At 46.7% G+C, this 20666-nt stretch overlaps 1 protein-coding gene across 2 annotated transcripts in view; it reads left to right on the forward strand.

The window, feature by feature from the left end:
- Window positions 1-577: 577 nt before the first annotated feature.
- The window catches only part of carm1l (coactivator-associated arginine methyltransferase 1, like), a 167210-nt gene continuing 147121 nt past the window's right edge, over window positions 578-20666 (forward strand). The window contains exon 1 of one of the 2 annotated variants that reach the window (XM_038804665.1): window positions 578-833. In XM_038804665.1, coding sequence (XP_038660593.1) covers window positions 677-833 — 157 coding nt within the window. In that variant the 5' untranslated portion in view covers window positions 578-676. The remainder of the gene's footprint in view (window positions 834-20666) is intronic. The other variant, XM_038804664.1, reaches the window with a different exon arrangement.

Consider the following 20666-nt stretch of genomic DNA (forward strand, 5'->3'; position numbering starts at 1 on the left):
AAAGGGACCTACGGACCTGGGGGGGTGATATGTAATAACCCTCACGAGACCCATGGGGGTGACTCAATTGCTCTCCTTGTGCCCTCCGCCCCCCGCCTCACTGAGTGGCAGAGGCCTAGCAGCTAGGGCTCATGAACTTTAAAAGGCTGGCCAGGATTGGGACTGGCACAATTGATAGTCCCGGCTTAGATTTATGTGGTACATGTTGTGTTGCGGCCTTTACTTTTGTTTGCCCAAATAAACCTTTGTCATTTAACCTTCTCGGGACTCCTGAAGGTACGTAACCAAAATGTATTCTGCTCCTTTCTCAAAGGGGTAAATCTATTCACTGCAAATCTGTTGCCTCTGTCCATCACTTGTGAGGATCAAGAATGATATCTTTCATTTGTGCAAAAAGGCCTATTGCCTTTTGCAGGCCTGGGGGTTACCCGTGTTTTGTTGACTGGCTGATGGATGAAAGCCCCCAAGCTGTGACAGAGAGAGAGAGAGAGAGATGCTGGGTCCCTGGGAAGCTGCAGCTGCTTCGTGCAGCTTCAGGACACCAGCTCCGCCAGTAGGGGACGGAAGATGTCCAGCTTTGCTGAACCCGCACAGTTCTTGTTTTGATCGTGCAGAGAGGTTGGCTGGCTGCTCCTTGCTCCGATCCGTCTTTGTGCGATTCTCCCTTCCTCTGCCGATGGCCACCTCGGTGCAGCAGCACAATGTCTCGATGGTCTTTGTCAAGGAGGACCAGAAGGGAGGATTCCAGTTTTCCAACTCGCTGGACAGTCACCAGCCGCTTAAACTGGAGGTGAAAGCGGAGGAGGAAGGCGCCGACCTGCGCCTGATTGACGGTAAGTTTATTTTTAGCTGCTCGAGCGCCGAGATGCTGGGAGACTGACCCGGTCATGGGGTTTAATTCAATCCGAGTGGCAGGATAGCAGACGCGCCGCAGTCACCAATATTAAACCATAAGCCGCCGTTAGATTGTGCACTAAACTCATCCTAACCAACACCATAGTGCAACCCGAGACGTATGCATAGAACTCTACCCGCTCCATTTTATTTTTCACTCGAGGGTGTAGGCTACTGGGAGCATCTGTTTTCCTCCCAACATCAAAAACGCACTCACTCAATACGAAGTTTCGAAAGTTCTCTCATTACCTAGTGAATTAACTGACTCCCCGTCAGACTGAAGATTTACCACACTGTTGTGAATTCAGCCAGGATTACTAAAGGTGATCTAAAACCCCAAGTTTAATTTTTAAAAATACAACGACTGGTTCACTTATGTCCTTTAGGGGCTGTTCTTACCCGGTCTGCTGTGTGTGTGACTCCAGGCACACAGCAATGTAGTGGCCTAGCATGCCTCTTAGTTGTATGAGAGAGAAGCTGTAATCGAGGTCCACTGCAGGGGGTTTGAGTAGGTGAATCCTCACCTGAAACCCATTGGCGTTGTGAAGTGGCAGCAATTGCAACCGAGGAGTGGGTGGGAAGGGTATTCGAATTCAGTCACTGTATCTTAAAATATTCAAAGATCCCATGATAATTAAGGATGATAAAGGACATTATCTCAATTTTCTATACATCCATCACCTCCCTCCCCACTTTCCGGCATCTGGTTATTTTCTCAGGCTCTCAAGGTTTTTGTCTTTGTTACTGTGCCAAACTACATTCCAAGTGTTGATCACTCTTTGTAACGAATAATTTCCTGATGATATTGGTCCTAAATTTAACCTTTTAGTGGTTTGAACTTACCTGCCCTTGTCCTAATTCCTTGCTTTAAAGTAAAGTTCTGGATTTTCCTTTTCCATCGCCTTAACCTTTATAGAAACCTCTCGAAGACTAACTCCCAGTAACCTTATTTCCTTCTAACCTTCTTTCCTGGCTGAAAACAGCAGTTTTCATTTATATAGCACTTAATAAAAAACACACCCAAAGGTACAACGCAGACACATTATCAAACATAATTTGATAGGGAGATGACCAAAAATTAGTCAGAGGTCAGTTTTAAAGAGTGTCTTAAAGGAGAGAAAACAAATGTGATTTAGGGCAGGGAAATGGATTCTAGGCAATCCTAGGCAACTAATGGTGTGGAATGAAAAATCGGAGATACACATGAGTACGGAGATCTTCAAGGTATGTACAGCTGGAGGAGGTTACAGAGATGGGGAGGGTTGTACGGGCTGGAAGAAGTTACAGAGATAGGGATGATCAAGGCCATGGAAGGATTTGTAAATCAGGATGAGTGTAGGAGATATTACCAACCCCAGTGTAGGTCGAGAACACAGATGTTGAGTGAATGGGATTTGCTCGGAGTCAGAATATAAGACAGTCGAGTTTTGGATGAGCTCAAGGTTACAGAGGCCACCCAGGAAAGCATTGGAATAGTCTTGACTAAACAAAGCCATAGATGAAGGTTTAATCATCAAATTATCTCTGACTCACCCCAAGCTAGTGCTATTGCAAAATGGAAGTGGGCAGTTTTTGTGTTGGAGAGGGTATGGGTTTGGAAACTCAGATTAGCATCAAATAGGTGGTCACATTTCAACCATCTGTTTCATTCTCCAACAGTGGCCAGGGAAAGGGACGTAGTCGGTGGATAGGTAACAGAGTTTGTGGCAGGGACCAAAGACGAGGGCTTTTATCTTCCCAATATTAAAGATTTTTAAACATTATTTTTATTGGAGGGAATTTTGACATTTCATATCATACGTGGGTTGAGTAGGGTGATCATTGCTCGGCACAACATCGAGGGCCGAAGGGCCTGTTCTGTGCTGTACTGTTCTATGTTCTATATCATAAATTACACAAGACAAAATCAAAACATGTGCCTACAAGAATTTACAGCAACTGTAGTTTTAGCTATTTTACATCAGATGTATCCTCTCGATACGCGGAGCTTCCCAATATTTAATTGAAGGAAACTTCAACTAATCAAATACTACATTTTGGGCGGGTAGTGCAGCAAATGGGAGGCAGTGGCTAAGATGAAAGCTGGAAATGGTGGTGAGTTTTAAAAAATATATATTTTTATTCTCCTTTTTCACGTTTTCTTCCAAATTTACATCCACCAACAAACAATAAGCAGTAATGAATACAATGACAATCCTCTTATAAACAATAACAATCCCCTCCTCCCACCAAATCCCCAAACAACAGCCCGCAGGTTCACATAAACAAAAAACAAAAAGGAATCAGGAATCACCCATCGTCACCATGAATAACGCCCATGTATTGTAGAACCTCTCCATCCTACCCCTCAGTTCAAACTTAACCTTCTCAAGAGTTAAGAACTCCTGCAGGTGCTGCCGCCACGCCAGGGCACAGGGTGGAGAAGTTGATCTCCATCCCAACAGGATCCGCCTTTGGGCGATCAACGAGGCGAGGGCTACAACATCAGCACCCGTTTCCAACCCGGCTGGTCCAATATCCTGAATATGGCCTTCTGAGGGCCCGGGTCCAGTTTCATGTGCACCACTTTAGACATTACCCTAAAAACCTCCTTCCAGTAATCCTCCAGCTTTGGACAGGACCAAAACATATGCACGTGGTTTGCGGTGCCTCCCCTCAATGTTCACACACATCTTCTACACCCTCATAGAGCCGGCTCATCCTCGCCCTTGTGAGGTGCGCTCTATATAGTACCTTCAGCTGTATCAGCCCCAGCCTTGTGCACGAGGTGGAGGCGTTCACTCTCCGGTGCACCTCCTCCATACCTTCTCTTAACTCTTCCTCCCACTTTGCTTTGATCCCTTCCAGCAGTGCCTTCTCCTCTTCCAAAATAGCCCCGTAAACCACCGACACTACCCCCTTCTCCAGTCCCCCTGTCTTTAGCACCTCCTCCAGCAATGTGGAGGCCGGCTCCACCGGATAGCTCTGTATCTCCTTCCTGGCAAAGTCTCAAACCTGCATGTATCGAAACATTACCCCCTGCTCCAGCCCATACTTCGCTCCCAGCTCCTTCAATCATGCAAACCGACTCCCTAGAAACAAATCCTTTAGTGTCCTAATTCCCTTCTCCTCCCATCCGAAAATTTCCATCCCACTTCCCTGGCTCAATTCTGTGGTTCCCCTGAATCGGCATTTCCCTTGACCCTGCCCCCAACCCGCCAGTGACAGAGGGAGACCATCTCACTTGCCAGATCAGCTTTCACCCTCCTCACCAAACTAGAAATGTTGTACCTATGGAGCCCCCCCCCCCCCAATCCCGAGCAACCTGCATCCCTAGGTTTCTAAAGTGAGTCCCTGCCGTACGGAATGGCGCCCCCCACCCCTGCCCCCACACCCAGCCGAGACACCACAAAATACTCTCTCTTGTCTAAACTTATTTTGTACCCCGAGAAAGTCCCAAACACCCAAAGCAGCTCCAATATTCCCCCTTTTGACACACTCAGTTCCGGCCACCCTATGCTCTACAACCCCCCCCGCCCCGGGACCCTGGCGCTGTGAAGCCACAGTGCTATCCACTTATGCTACTGTGCTGCCCGTTATGAAGAGGGGATGTTTGCTAAGTTTTTCCAGGCTTTCCTTATAACCGTTGATACTCTGGATTAGCTTTGTGACTCTTCTCTTCAATGCTTCCAGTGCGTGATTGTCTCCCTCGTGTCTCAGCAATCGGAACTAAATGCACTTCTCGGGATGCCATCTGGTAGAACACTGTATCCAATTATGTTTCCTCTAACTTGTACTCTACTCTTTTGGCCCCATTAGTCAACATTGTGCTGGTTTATTCATGACTACTCCCGTCAAGTCAGTGAAGACTCCCAGTCTCTCGGCTTTCTTGGCTATTTCAATACCATTCATGATTTACATGTGTTACTAATTTTCTTATTTATTTATTTGCGAAATGTGATAGGGTATTTTCTAAATGTAAATATTTAATTGCATTGTTGTCATTTGTTAAATATGGTGGTTATGGACGGTTCAGGGATCAATTCTAAATCATTATTGTGTTGATATTCCAAGTGAATGAATACAGGGATATTTAACAATAAGAACCTACTTCAGTAGCTGGCAGTTGAAGAGTCTCAAAGCTCAGTAAAAACTCCCTGTAAAATTAAAGCACGTTTTACTTAACAAAAATACTCTGGAATCACAGTGACAGCACAATTCAAATTGTGAAAACGTATTATTTTAGCTGAACTTCGTCTTACTAAAATTTAATGGTATCTTTATGGAATGGTGCAGCCTGGAATTTCCATCACAAACATTCATTTTTTCAAAGGCCTTCAGTGTGTATCTCAGGAGGATCAAGAATCGCTGTTTATTTCAGCAAACCTTTTGATTCAATTTTAACAATTTTATTAATCCTGTTCTCTCTTTGTAATTTTTTTTCAAAAGTATTTTTATTCACATTTTTTGCATTTTAACATTTTACAAACAAAACAAAAACATGACGGGTGGGATTCTCAAATCCCGCGGCAGAATATCCACACCGTCGTAAACGCCGTCATGTTTTACGACGGCGTGAACGGGCTGCTCCCATGACTAACTCTGGCCCCTACAGAGGACCAACACGGCGCTGGAGCGGTTCGTGCCGCTCCAGCTGCAGATCCCGGCGTGAACTATGCGCCGTGTGATCCGCACGTGCGCAGTTGCGCCGGCGGCAACGAGGACATGCGCAGTGGCCTCCTTCAATGCGCCGGCCCCGACGCAACATGGCGCAGGACTACAGGGGACGGCGCATAGGAAAGGAGGCCCCCAACCACAGAGGCCGGCCCATCGATTGGTGGGCCCCGATCGCGGGCCAGGCCACCTCGGAGGGCATCCCCCCCCCGGGGTCGGACCTCCCCCCCGCAAAGGTCGCCAACCGACCCTTACTCGCCGAGGTCCCGCTGGCCCAGAGTAGGTTAGAACGGCACCGGCGGGACTCGGTTCTTTCCTTACGGCCACTCGGCCCATCCGGGCCGGACAATCAGCGGGCCACGTAGAGCGGCCTGCGACCGACACTGCGCCAACCAGGCTGGCGCCGATTCTCCGCTCTGCGACACCTCCAAATACAATAAACCACGTACCAAACCTGCCCCATCCCCCAAAAGCTGGCAGTAACTAGCTCTCCGAAATGCAAAAATAAATAAACCGCATTTCTTGTGGTACTCCTCATTCGCCCCCTTTAGGGCAAATTTCACCTTCTCAAGATGTAAGAATGCCATTAGCTCCCCCAGCAATGCTGAGGCATAGTATGGAGAAGCTGACCTCCACATCAACAGGACCTCCCTGCGAGCGATCAATGAGGTGAAGGCTAAAACATCTGCCCCGTCTGCCACTCCAGCATGTCCGACACCCTGAATATGGCCCCCAGGGGACCTGGCTCCAAATCCACATGCATGATCGTCGACGTGGTGCTGAAAAACAACTCCAAAAATTTCTCCAACTTTGTCTTACTAAAATTCAATGGTATCATTATGGAATGATGCAGCCTACAATTTCCATCACAAACATTCATTTTTTCAAAGGCCTTCAGTGTGTATCTCAGGAGGATCAAGAATCACTATTTATTTCAGCAAACCTTTTGATTCAATTTCAACAATTTAATTAATCCTGTTCTCTCTTTGTAATTTTTGAAAAGTATTTTTATTCACATTTTTAGCATTTTAACATTTTGCAAAACAAAACAAAAATTTGACGGGTGTGATTCTCCAATCCCGCAGCAGAGTGTCCACACCGTCGTAAACGCTGTCTTGTTTTACGACGGCGTGAACGGGCTGCTCCCATGACTAATTCTGGCCCCTACAGGGGACCAGCACGGCGCTGGAGCGGTTTGCGCTGCTCCAGCTGCAGATCCCGGCACGAACTGTGCGGCGTGTGATCCACGCATGCGCAGTTGCGCCGGAGCCAACGAGGACATGCGCAATGGCCTCCTTCAACACACCGGCCCCCAACGCAACATGGCGCAGGACTACAGGGGACGACGTGTAGGAAAGGAGTCCCCCAGATCGATCGGTGGGCCCGATCGCGGGCCAGGCCACATCGGAGCCCCCCCCCCCCGGGGTCGGACCCCCCACCAAAGGCCGCCAACTGACCCTTACTCGCCGAGGTCCCACTGGCCCAGAGCAGGTTAGAACGGCACCAGCATAACACTACTCTTTGCTTATGGCCGCTCGTCCCATCCGGGCCGGAGAATCGGCGGGCTAGCCACGTAGTGCGACCGGCGCCTCGCCAACCAGGCCAGCCCCAATTCTCCGCTCTGCGGACACCTCCAAATACAATAAGCCATGTACCAAACCTGCCCCACCCCCCAAAAGCTGACAGTAACTAGCTCTCCGAAATGCAAAAATTTGTTGTACCCCCCATTCGCCCCCTTTAGGGCAAATTTCACCTTCTCAAGATGCAAGAATGCCATTAGATCCTCCAGCAATGCCGAGGCATAGTATGGAGAAGCTGACCTCCACCTCAACAGAACCTCCCTGCAAGCTATCAATGAGGTGAAGGCGAAAACATCTGCCTCGGCTGCCATCTGCAACTCCAGCATGTCCGGCACCCCGAGTATGGCCCCCAGGGGACCTGGCTCCACATCCACATGCATGACCATCGACGTGGTGCTGAAAAGCAACTCCAAAAATTTCTCCAACTTCGGACAGGACCAAAACATGTGCATATGATTAACCGGGCCCCTCCCACACAGTTTGCATGTATTCTCTACCTCCTCAAATGTTCATCTTAATTGCCTGTATCTGCCTGCCAGCGACAGGCAAGACTGTCCCACCTCAACAAATCTGCTTTCAGCCTCCCAACCTGACTTACGATGTTCAGCTTAGGAATCTGCGCCAAATCCCGGACCACCTGCATTCCCAAACACCTGAAATGGGTTGTTGTCATCCGAAACGGCAACATCCCCATTCAAAACCCCCACCCCTGGATAAGACACCACAAAATACTCGCTTTCCCCCAAATTCAACTTATATACTGAAAACACCTCAAATCTCAGTAAGCAGATCCATTATGTCCCCCACTGAAAGAACTTGGGTCCAAAATATATTAACAGCAGATCATCTGCGTACTTTTCCATAAATCCGAGCACCTCAATGCAATGGCCAAGGGCTCTATCACCAGCACAAACAGAAGGGGGGGGGGGGGGGGGGGAACATGGGGCACCCCATCTTGTTCCCGATGCAGCGGAAAGTAAATTAATCTAATTTGTTCGCACACGTGCCATCGGATCCTTAAACAACAATTTCACCCATGCCACAAATTTAGGCCCAATCCCAAACTTCTCCAACACTGCAAACAGATAGCAATCCAACCAATCAAACGCCTTCTCTGCCTCTCTTTATAATTAAAAGAAGCATAGGAACAGAATAGGCCACTCAGCCCATTGAGCTGCTCCGCCGCTCAATACGATATTTCAATGCCTTTTACACCCACTATCCCCATAATCCTTTACATTATTGTTAATCAGAAATCTATCGCTCTCTGCCTTAAACACACAATAACTGAGCATTCACATCCTCTGGGCTAGAGAATTCCAAAGATTCACAACCCTCTTGTAAAGACATTTCTCCTCATCTCGGTCCTAATTGTGCCCCCTGGTTCTAGACTACCCAATCAAAGGAAGCATCTTGCCCTGTCTCGTCCTTTTAAGTATTTGGTAGGTTTGAATGAGATCATCTCTCATTCTTTGAAACTGTAGAAAATACAGGCCCCGTTTGCCCGATATCTCTTCATAACAATAGTCCCACAGGACATGTCTGGTGAACCTTCATAGTACTCTCTCCATGGCAATAATATTCTTTCTGAGGTAAGGGGACCAAAACTGCACGCAGTACACCAGGTGCGGTCTAACCAAATATCAATACAATTGAAGTAAGACTTCTCTACTCCTTTACTTAAATCCTCTTGCAATAAAGGCTAACATTCCATTAACCTTTCTAATTGCTTGCTGCCCCCTCATGTTAGTCTTAAATGACTTATGAACAAGGACATCCAACTCCCTTTGTACATCTGCACATTCTAATTTCTTACCATTTAGGAAATATTCAGCACATCTGTTCCTTCTACCAAAGGGGATTACCTCACATTTTTCAACATTATATTCTCATCGTGCCCACTCAGAAAATCTGTGCAAATCCCGACTTCCAGTGGCATCATGTGAGAACAAATTGCACAAAAGGTGGCTCCCGCCACAATCTTTGTTTAATTCCTTTTGCTCATTTTCCAGGGCATTTTTGTGTTCAAAGCCAGCTGGCTGAACTAGGTAACGGTTATTTGACGGAGCTATGTCGAAAGTATCGACGAAAAAGCCCACTGGGAAGAAAGCACAGGCTGGTAGCCCGCGAGGACGTTAGTGTTTGGGCACCTGGGTGGGGAGCTAAATTTTGTTTCTTGTCACGTGTACCAAGGTATGGTGAAAATTATTTTTCTGCGAGCAGCTCAACAGATCATTAAGTAGATGAAAATAAAAGAAAATACATAATAGGGCAACACAAGGTACACAATGTTAGCTACATAACACTGGCATCAGGTGAAGCATACAGGGGCATAGTGTTAATGAGGTCAGTCCATAAGAGGGTCATTTAGGAGTCAGGTAACAGCAGGGAAGAAGCTGTTTTTGAGTCTGTTCATGCGTGTTCTCAGACTTTTGAATCTTCTGCCTCTTGGAAGAAGTTGGAAGAGTGAGTAAGCCGGGTGGGAGGGGTCTTTGATTATGCTGTCTGCTTTCCCCAGGCAGCGGGAGGTGTAGATGGAGTCAATGGATGGGATGCAGGTTCATGTGATGGACTGGGCTGTGTTCATTACTCTCAGATGTTTCTTACGGTCTTTGGCCGAGCAGTTGCCATACCAGGCTGTGATGCAGCCAGATAGGATGCCTTCTACGGTGCATCTGTAAAAGTTGGTAACAGTAAAGACGCTGCTGTGCTTTCTTAGTGGTAGCGTCGACGTGGGTGGACCAGGACAGATTTTTGGAGATGTGTACCTCTAGGAATTTGAAGCTGCTAACCATCTCCACCTCGGCCCCATTGATGCTGACAGGGGTGTGTACAGTACTTTGCTTCCTGAAGTCAATGACCAACTCTTTAGTTTTGCTGGCATTGAGGGATAGATTGTTGTCACTGCACCACTCCACTTGGTTCTCTATCTCCCTCCTGTATTCTGACTCGTCGTTATTCGAGATCCGGCCCGCTATGGTCGTATCATCAGCAAACTTTTAGATGGAGTTGGAACTACATTTTGCCACGCAGTCGTGTGTGTATAAGGAGTATAGTAGGCGGCTAAGGATGCAGCCTTGCAGGGGCCTGATATTGAGGACGATTGTGGAGGAGGAGGTGTTGTTTATTCTTACCTTGTAGTCTTTGGGTCAGAAAGTCAAGGATCCAGTTGCAGAGTGAGGAACCAAGTCCTAGATTTGAAGCTTTGATATGAGCTTGGCTGGGATTGTGGTGTTGAAGACGGAGCTTTAGTCATAAATAGGAGTCTGATGTAGCAGTCCTTGTTGTCGAGATGCTTTAGGGATGAGTGTAGGGCCAGGGAGATGGTGTCTGGCTGTTGGGACACTCGACAGCGGATCGTTGGTTTCCTGCTCGAACCGAGCATAGAATACATTGAGTTCATCGGGAAGAGGTGCGCTGCTGCTGGAGGTAATGCTCTGCTTCGCTTTGTAGCCCGTTGTGTTGTTTAGGCCTTGCCACAACCACCGAGAGTCTGTAACTCTAGCTTGGTCTGATATACTCTCTTGGCATCTCGATGGCTTTGCGGAGGTCGTACCTGGATTTCCTGTATAGGTCAGGGTCGTCTGCCTTGAGCACCTCAGACCTGTCCTTCGGTAGGAGTCAATCTCCTACTGTTGAGTCATGGTTTCTGGTTGGGGAACATCCGTACTGCTTTCTTTGGCACACAGCCGTCCACACATTTGCTGATGAAGTCTGTGACGATGGTGGCATACTCATTTAAGTTGGTCGCTGAGTTCTTAAATATGGACCAGTCCCGGTTGGGCCGGGAGGGGATTACTATATTCTTGTCCTTGGTCTCCTCCTTGAGCTTGGGCAGGTGGCCATTTTAGGTGGGCCTGGGACCTAGGAATACGTAATAAAGGAATGATTCTTCACAATGGTAATGGCTGATTTGAAGGGGAGTGTGAGAGACGCTCAACAAGGCTAGTCACCTGGAACATAAGGGACCTGGGGGCCCTGTGAAAAGGACAAGAGTTCTCTCCTATTTAAAGGGTTTGGGGGCAGATGTGTTTTTACAGGAGACTCGCTTGCGGGTGCGGGACCAGACCAGGTTGCGGAAGGCGTGGGTGAGCCAGGTTTTTCACTCAGGCTTTGATAGCAGGGTAGTGGCGATTTTAATGAATAAAAGGGTCCCTGCTTCCAAGCATGTAAGGTCCCAGCTAATCAAGGGAGTCGGTACCTGATGGAGGGAAAGTTGGTGGCCCTGGTGAACGTGTACGCCCTGAATTGGGATGATGGGGGGGTGCGGGGGTGGGGGGTGCAGACAGAGGAGGGGAGGGGAAGGGTGAGGTGGGGGGGGGGCAGAATTTGGCGGTGGTCTACCTCTGACCATGTTCCACATTTGGTAGACCTAGTATTGGAGGCGGGCCGGACGCAGCGAATGGGATGGAGGTTGAATGTAGGACTATAGTCAAACATTGGGGTTCTGCGGGAAGGTTTCGAGAGCTATAAGGGAACATGAGGAGTTTAATGAGAATGGGATTCTACTCTGTAGAGGCGGTGATTAGAGGGGAGATCATATTGTATAAGGCATGATAGATGGGGAGGCCAAGAAGGAGAGCCAGAAGTTAGTGGATGATAAATGGGAGTGGATCAGGGGGTCTGTGAGTGACCCAACTCCGGAACTATTGGCACACAGGAAAAAGCTGCAAATAAGTTTGACCTGTTGTCTATGTACAGGGCGGTGCACCAGATGAGGTGTTTAAGGGGGGTGGTTTATAAATATGGAGATAAGGCCAGCCACCTCTTGGCTCACCAGCTAAGGAGGCTGCTAGGGAGATTATTCAGATTAGGAATTTGGAGGGTAGGCTGGTTTCCGCTCCGGGCAAGTTGAATGGGGCATTTTGAACCTTTTATGTGAGGCTTCAAGGCCTGTGCTGCTAGAGAACAAGCGGGGAATGTTTTTAGAGAGTCTGGAGTTTCTCAAGGTGAGGGGAGGAACCACAGGAAGAGCTGGAGGCCCTGCTGGGATTGGAAGAGGTTCAGACTGCATTACAAAAGACACAGACAGGGAAGACACCAGGACTGGATGGGTTCCTGGTGGAAATTTACAAGAGGTTGCAGATCAGCTGGTTCAGTTCTTGATGGATTGATTAATGATTCTCTGGTGCGGGGTTCTCTCCCTGAGACACTTGGGCAGCCCTCCATCTCCCTTCTCCTGAAAAAGGGTAAGGATCCCACAGAATGTGGGTTGTATGGCCCGATTTCATTGCTCAGTGTAAATGCGAAGCGTTTGGCCAAGATCCTGCCGTTGAGGTTGGAACCCTGTCTCCCGGAGTTAGTTGGGGAGGACCAGATAGGATTTGTGGAGGGCCGAAAGTTGTCGTCCAATGTGAGGCAACTGCTTAATAATGTGGTTCTTACCCCAGAGGTTGGGCCGAACCCTGAGGTTGTGTCACTGGAAGCAGAAAAAGCATTCAATAGGGTCGTGTGGCGATACCTCTTTGCGGTTTTGGAGATGTTTTGGTTGGGCCCTGGGTTTTTGTCGCGGTTGTGACTGCTGTACGAGGCTCCTTCTGCCAGCTTTTGTACCAACACCATGAGTTTGGGATTTTTTCCAGCTGCATAAGGGGACAAAGGCAGGGTTGTCCTATGTGTCCCCTCTTGTTTGTGCTGATGATTGAGCCAGTGGCTATTGCGCTGAGGGCTACAAATATGTGGAGAGGGATAGTTAGGGGTTGCGTCCTTCTGCTATGTTTGAAGGATCCAGGGCCAGTTATGGGAGACATAATGAATGTATTTGAGAACTTTGGTTCCTTCTCTGGGTGCAAGTTAAATTTTGGGAAAGTGAGTATTTTGTGGTCAGCACTTCGGGGAGGGGGATGGGGGTGGCGCATTACCTCTCCACCTGGCCAGGACAATATTTCAATATTTGAGGGTCCAGGTGGTTCGGGATCGGACGCGGCTCCGTAAATTGAGGGGGGTCTTGCACAGGGATAGACAGTCGGGGGGATTTGCGGTGGCAAATTTTATGTTTTATTATTGGGCCGCCAATGTGGAGAAGGTGTTGGGGTGAAGGTGCCAATGAAGTGGGGGGGGGAGAGATGGGTGGGAGGGGTTTGGAATCTGGTATTGGTGGGAGGGGTGGAGGAGCTGGGGCCTATAGTGGAGGAGGAAACGTGGAGTTAGGCTCTTCACAAGGTGAATGCCACGTCACCTTGTGTGAGGCTGAGCCTGATCCAGCTCAAGGTAGTGTTCAGGGTGCACCTCACCATAGCCAGAATAAGCCGTTTTGTGGGGGCTGAGGATCGGTGCGAACACTGTTTGAGATGGCCTGTGAATCATCCGCACATTTCTGGTCCTGCCCCAAGCTTGTGGGATTTGGGTCTCTTTTTTTTCAGCACCATATCGGCGATTCTGAACATTGAGCTGCGGCCCTGTCTAAATTTGGGGTACCGGACTTGCGGACGGTGTGGGGGCAGATGTTCTGGCATTCGCCTCGCTGGTTGCTCGGAGGCGAACCCTGATGACGTTGGAGGCGATGCCACCTCATTCGTCAGCATGGCTAGGTGAATTAATGGGGTTTTTGCACCGTTCGAGGGTGAACTTACTGGAGATGGCAACCGTTTATATTGTATTTCAAGGAATGAGTCACTGTTAGCTCTTGTGGGGGACGGGGTAGGAAGCAATGGTTTACTAGATTAGTGTTTGTTTTCTTTTAGTTTATTGTTGTTGTTTGGCTTTTCTGTACTTTTTGTATTTTTTTATATAAAATGACAGAAATGTATATTTTTAAAGTCTGTCCAAATCCTCCTGTAGCTGCATTACATCTTCCTTATACCATACTTTCCTGCCTGTCACCCGCAAGCCTGGAAATATTACATTTGGCCCCCACATCTAAATCATTAACGTATATTGTGAACAGCTGGTGCCCAAGTACTGATCCTTGCGTTACCCTGCTAGCCACAGTCTGCCAACGTATGAATGACCTGTTTATTCCTACTTTCTATTTTCTCCCTATTGGCCAATCCTTAACCCATGCCAGTATATTGCCTCCTTTTCCATACCCTTTTGTTTTACTAATCAACCTCCTATGAGGGACTTTATCAAAAGCTTTCTGAAAGTCTCAGTGTATTACATCCATTGACTCTCCTTTATCAATTTTGTTAATAACATCTTCCAAAAACTCTTAAGTTCGTCAAACATGATTTCCCATTCATAAATCCAAGCTGACCTCTGCCCAATTAGATCATGATTATCCAAATGTGCATTTGCACATCCTTTATAATAAATTCCATTAATTTTGCGACTACTGATGTAAGGCTAACAGGTCTGTGGTTCCCTGTTTTCTCCTTCCCTCCCTTCTTAAAGAGTGGGGTGACATTTGCTGCCTTCCAATCTTCTGGAATCATTCCAGAATATATCGCATTTTGGGAGATGGTGACCAATGCATCCACTATCTGTAACAGCCACTTTCAACACTCTGGGATGCATGTTCCATTTGCCTATCCCCATTATGAATTCTCCTAACTCTGGAGAATTCATAATGGATCCACACTTGTCTGAGCCAAAGAGGTCCTTTTTACACCCCTATACAAGTTTTTACAGCCTGTTATATGTTCAATTCCATTCATTGAAAAAAAATTGTATTTTTGCTCAAGACTTTTGCAATTTTTATACAAAACACATGAAACAATCACCTTTAAACACTTGCCACAATACAACAAGCTCCTCCATTCTCTTGAATACCCCACATGCCCCTTTATACTTCGAACGTAAACCAAATATAACACATAACAAAATAACCCCCCCTCCCCAACACCACTGATAACTACCACTCCTTGAAGAAGGCAATGAACAACCTCCACCTTGAGAAGCACCCCTCCTCTGACCCCTTAATAGCAAACTTTATCTTTTCCACATGTAAGAATTCCACCAGGTTACTTGCCCACCCTGCCACCTTGGGCAGCTCGGGAGCCTGTCACCCTACCAAGATCTGCCTCTGGGCTATCAGGGAGGCAAAGGCCAACACGTCGGCCTACTACCCACCTGTACTCTCAGATGCTCCAACACCCCGGATATCGCCACCCACAGGCTCAGGGTCACCTTCAGCCCCAAAATCTCCAACATAACCCTCTAAAAGACCTCACAAAATTCCACAAATTTCGGGCAAGAGCAAACCATGTGAGTGTGATTTGTCAGCCCCCTTGAACACTGCCCACATTTATCCTCCATGTATGGAGGAAAACAACTTATCCGCGATACTGCCAAGTGTGCTCTATGCACCACTTTAAATTGAATTAGGCCTAATCCCACACACAAGAAGGTCGAATTTATCCTCTGCAGGACCTTGCTCCATACCCCCGATTCAAAACTGCTGCCCAGCTCCTCTTCCCACTTCCGTTTTACCTCCTCCACCGAAGCCCACTCGCTCTCCATTAACTCCCCATAAATATCAGTGACCCTATCCTCCCTTATTTCATCCTCAGACACAATCTTTTCAAGCAGCGACGGGGGTGGCAACCTCGGAAATGCAGCCAACTCCTTTCTGACAAAGTCCCTAATCTGCAAATATTGAAACCCATTACCCCATCCATGACAACTGAAACTTCTCCCCCAACTTTGCAAATATTAGATTACATTTGTATTCTGTTCTCCTTTTCTTCATCAGTTTCTTGGTTTTCCTTTGCTATATTCTTAAAAGCCTCCCAATCCTTACTTTTACTATTATTTCTGGCAACTTTATAAGCCTTTTATTTTAATCTAATGCAATCCTTAACTTCCTTTGTCAGCCACTGTTGACTGGCTTTTTTGGGGGTTTTGCACCTTGAAGGAATGTATAGGTGCTGTTGTCTAAGTAATAGTTATTTGAAGACTATACATTGCCAATGCATGGTCATACGTTTTAATGTATTTTCCCAATTCACCTCAGTCAATTTGTCCCTCATGTCTCCATAATTTCCTTTATTCAGCGTGGCATGGTGGCGCAGTGGTCACTGCTGCCTCATGGCGCCAAGGACCCAGGCTCTATCCCGGTCCAGGGTCACTGTCAGTAAGGAGTTTCCATGTTCTCCCTGTGTCTTCTTGGGTCTCACCCCACAACACAAAGATGTGCGTGGTAGGAGGATTGGCCACGTTAAATTGTTCCTTAATTGGAAAGAAAATACTGGATGCTCTAAGTTTATTTATAAAATAATTTCCTTTATTCAACTTCAACATCCTGTCTCCAAATTGAACTTCCTCCCTTTCAAATATAATGCAAAATTTCAAAGCCCTTCCCTTTCCATGAGTTTGTTTATTTACGTCCTCATTGCTAAAATTGTGCAAGAGGTCAAAAGAGCAACGTGCCAGGTAGCAGACTCCTGTGTTTCGGTGCAGGTAAAGGCAGCACACTTCTTTGCTCCAGAATTTGCTGCAGTGTTCCATGAATGTGGACCCCTCTCTCCTACACCAGTTTGAAGGCGCATGTTGATCTTCCACACCTGAACCTGTCCACTACGCAGCATAGGAGCATTGCCACCTTTGTGGTCTTGTTTACCAATCTTGTGCTAAACTCTGCAAAATCTAATACTTGCTTTGAAGTCAGTTCTTCAGCTAATGGTGAAGTAAGAGAAGTTGGAAAAGCAAAAGACTCCAGAATTGGAGGAGTGTGAGATATTTCTGAGGATTGTATGGCTGTAGGAGGTTAAAGAGATAGGGAAGGGTGAAACCATTGAGGGATTCAAATGCAAACATGGACATTTTACATTGGCAGACCACTAGCCAGTGTACAAAAGCAAAATACTGTGGATATGAAATAAAGACAACAAAAACTGGAAGTGCTCATCAGATCAGGCAGCATCTGTGGAGAGAAATAGAGTTAACATTTCGCATTGATGAACTTTCATCAGAACAGACAATGATAGAAATGTAAGAGTTTTTAAATCCGAAGCTGTGGGGGAAATAAGAACAAAAGGGAAGTTCTAAAATAGGGTAGTGGGCAGGAGAAGCTAACTAATAAAGGATTTCATTATGCAAAAGGCAGAGTGGTAATGGGTGTAGTTAAAGACATAAACGTTGTCTCCAGATGAAGTGTGAATGGCTAGGTTGTTTCTATCTGAATGAAACATGAAGGGATAAAGAAAGACGAAAACCAGCAAAAAAACCAACAAAAAACACAGAACAAGGTGGAGGCCAATGATCTAAAGTTGTTGAACTCAACATTGTATTCGGAAGGCTGTGGAGTAGCGAGATGAAAGATGAGGTGCTGTTCCTTGAGAATGCATTGAACCTCACTGGAACACTGGAGCAGGCCATGGACAGATAGGTCAGAGCAGGAGCAAGCAACGGGAAGCTTGGGGACTAAACAGGGGTGTATCATAAAGTAGTCAACCAGTCTACCTTTGGTCTCCCCAGTATTGAAGAGACCACATTCTCAACAGTAAATACAGTATACTAGATTGAAAGTATCATTGTTTCACTTGGAAGAAGAAAATGGCCCCTTGGGACAGTGAGAAGGGAGGAGGTGAAAGAACAAATTTAGGTGCTGTAGGGAAGGGCGGGGTTTCTCAGGGTCACTGAGGAGTGGACCAGTGTGTTGCGGAGGGAATGGTCCTTTCAGAATGCTGGAAGGGGACAGTCAAGCACGTTAGATGGGAATCCTCAGTTGAGGAGAAAGGAAGATTTATCAGAAGCACTGTTACGGAAGGTTTGCATCATCATAGTAGAAGCGACAGAAAGTGAGAAACTGAGAAAAGAGAATGGAGTCCTTACAGGAAGCAGGTGTGAGGAAGTGTTCTCAAGAGAGCTGTGGGGGTCCATGAGTTTGTAGTGAACGTTTGTAGATCTCCAAAAATGGAGACAGAAAAGTTAACAAAGGGTCAGAGAAGGATCAGGTGAAGGTGAGAGGTGGAAATTGGAAACCAAGTCAATAACATTTTCCAGTTCATGGTGAGAGCAGAAGGCAACACTAATATATTCATCAATGTAACAGAAAAAGATATTAGGCAGTGGGAGGAGGATGCAGAGTACGAGCTGTTTCAGGTTTCTCACGCCACCACTGGCCGTAGACCTTGCTGTAACGAATTAGTTGATACATTCTTCTTGCTAAATACACTGAAATACATTGGCCAATTCATTATATGAAACATTCACTGAAACAATGTCTACATTTCCACAGTCAAGACACTAGAGTTCAATAGTTAATTCATTATCTGAAACAATGACTATTCTCACAGTCAAGAACTTTTAATAATTTCACTTTTTAACTATGCATTCAATTCGCACATAAAACCATGACTAAATCAATAACCTTCTGTCAGACAATGATAGATTATGTGAATGGGCAAAACTGGTGGATGTTGTTCAATATGGGGAAGCATAGAACATAGAACATAGAACAGTACAGCACAGAACAGGCCCTTCGGCCCTCAATGTTGTGCCGAGCCATGATCACCCCACTCAAACCCAGGTATCCACCCTATACCCGTAACCCAACAACCCCCCCCTTAGCCTTACTTTTATTAGCACACTACGGGCAATTTAGCATGGCCAATCCACCTAACCCGCACATCTTTGGACTGTGGGAGGAAACCGGAGCACCCGGAGGAAACCCACGCACATATTGGGAGGACGTGCAGACTCCACACAGACAGTGACCCAGCCGGGAATCGAACCTGGGACCCTGGAACTGTGAAGCATTTATGCTAACCACCATGCTACCCTGCTGAAGTCATCTACTTTGAATCTATGAAAGATAGCTCAAAATATTTTAAACTGTGGAGGAGCAGAGGTTATGGGGTCAAAGTACAGAAATCACAAAGCTACTGGGCAGGTACAAAAGTTAAGTTAAAAGGTTACTGGAACGTTGGTCTTTACTTAGAATACGAAGGGCTGGATACCATTTTCCAGTTGTATAAAGCTTTCGTTAGACCCCATTCAGAGAACCCTGTTCAGTTTTGGCACCGCACATCAAGACAGATATTTTGGTGTTGGAGGGGGTGCAGCAAAGATACGCCAGAATGAAACATGTGCTAAAAGATTTGTCTTGAGGACTTCCGGTGGCAGTATGCAGAGGGAAAACACACACAAGGTGGCTCCTGCCAGGGTGCTGCTTTATTTAGCCCTTTTCGACCATTTCCTGGGGATACTTTTGTTTAAAATCCCACATGATCGATGGTAAGGTGTCCATGTAAGAAAAATGCCCAGAAGGACCAGGATAAAGAGCTTGAAGGAAGAAATTTGTTGACGGATTCGGAGACGTCCCGGGTCTCTTCGGTGAAGAAAATGGCAGAGACAGCGCGTGTGACTTTGGCCACTCCACTAACGGCCGAGATGCTTTCAGGCATCTTGGCAGGGGAACTTGAGAAGCAAGAGTGGTCAATAGAAGAGGCCCTAGCTCCCATTTGTTTGGCGTTGGAGAAGACCAACAGGTTGGTAAAAGGGCATGGCGCTGCAATAAAGTGCATGGAGGCTGCTCTCTCTCGAGGCATAGCGACCAGGTTGCCTCTCTGGAAGCTGACATGTCACATATGGCTGGGGTGAATAAAGCACTGAAGACCAAAGTGGAGATCTAGGTAATCTTTCCAGGAGGCAGAATATTAGAATCGTGGGGTTGCCACAGAGAATAGAAGGCCCAAATCCTACAAAACACTTTTTGAAGATGGTGGGGAAGGGTGGATTCGCGACCCTTTCTGATCTAGATTGAGCGCACCGAACACTCCGGCAGAAGCCCCGTCAAAATGAACCATCACAAAGTGTTATTGTAAATAGCTTTCAGGAAACTGGGCAAGCCCTGAGATGGGCTCAGGATTATAGTGATTATAAATGGGAAGGCTATACCATTGGGATATATCAAGATGTTGGTGCGGAGTTGGCAAGGAAGCGGGAAGAGTTTAATAAAGTCAAGGCCGCCCTGTATAAGACTGGATTTCTATTTGGGGTGACTTTTGAGTCAAAAGACTATTTGTCGATGCGCCGGAAGATGTGGAGGCTTTTGTTTAAAAACAAACGCGTGCTGGGTGCGAGTTGATTGAAGTTTATGTGAGGTACTTGGGTGTTGTGTGTTGGTACATGGTTGTGGGAGTTATTGGGGTTTTTGGTATATGTTTGCATTTCCTTGTTCTTTGGTGGGGAGGTTGGATTTGAGTGGCGGGGGGGCTCAATATTATGGGGGGTTTTGCTCTTTGTTATAATTGTTATGGGAATCATATAGATCCCGTTGGAGTATATTGTTGTAAGGGGTTTTGTTCTCCTTTGTGTGTTCTTTTTTGTTCTCAGTATTTTTCATCACTCTGGGCAGAGGTCGCCCTGCTAACCGAAGTGTTAGCTAGCTAACTGAAGCGGTGCGGTGGGGATAGCTGCAGTTTATTATCTTAGTTTAGATTTGAATAATGAGTTTAATGTTTTTGTTCTGTTTGGGGTTAGGGTTAGTAGCAGGATTTCGGGGTTTTTGTTTTCCTTAATGTTGTGGATTTGGCCCATGAGTCCGGTCCCTCCCAACGTCTGCCATGGAGGCTCGACAAAAGATTTTCCGAACATATGTCCTCCGCCATTGGGGAGCAGATCAAATTTAATAAAAGTGAGTCGATCTCGCCTTCT

Source organism: Scyliorhinus canicula, chromosome 8, assembly GCF_902713615.1.
Source record: "Scyliorhinus canicula chromosome 8, sScyCan1.1, whole genome shotgun sequence".
Lineage (NCBI taxonomy): Eukaryota > Metazoa > Chordata > Chondrichthyes > Carcharhiniformes > Scyliorhinidae > Scyliorhinus > Scyliorhinus canicula.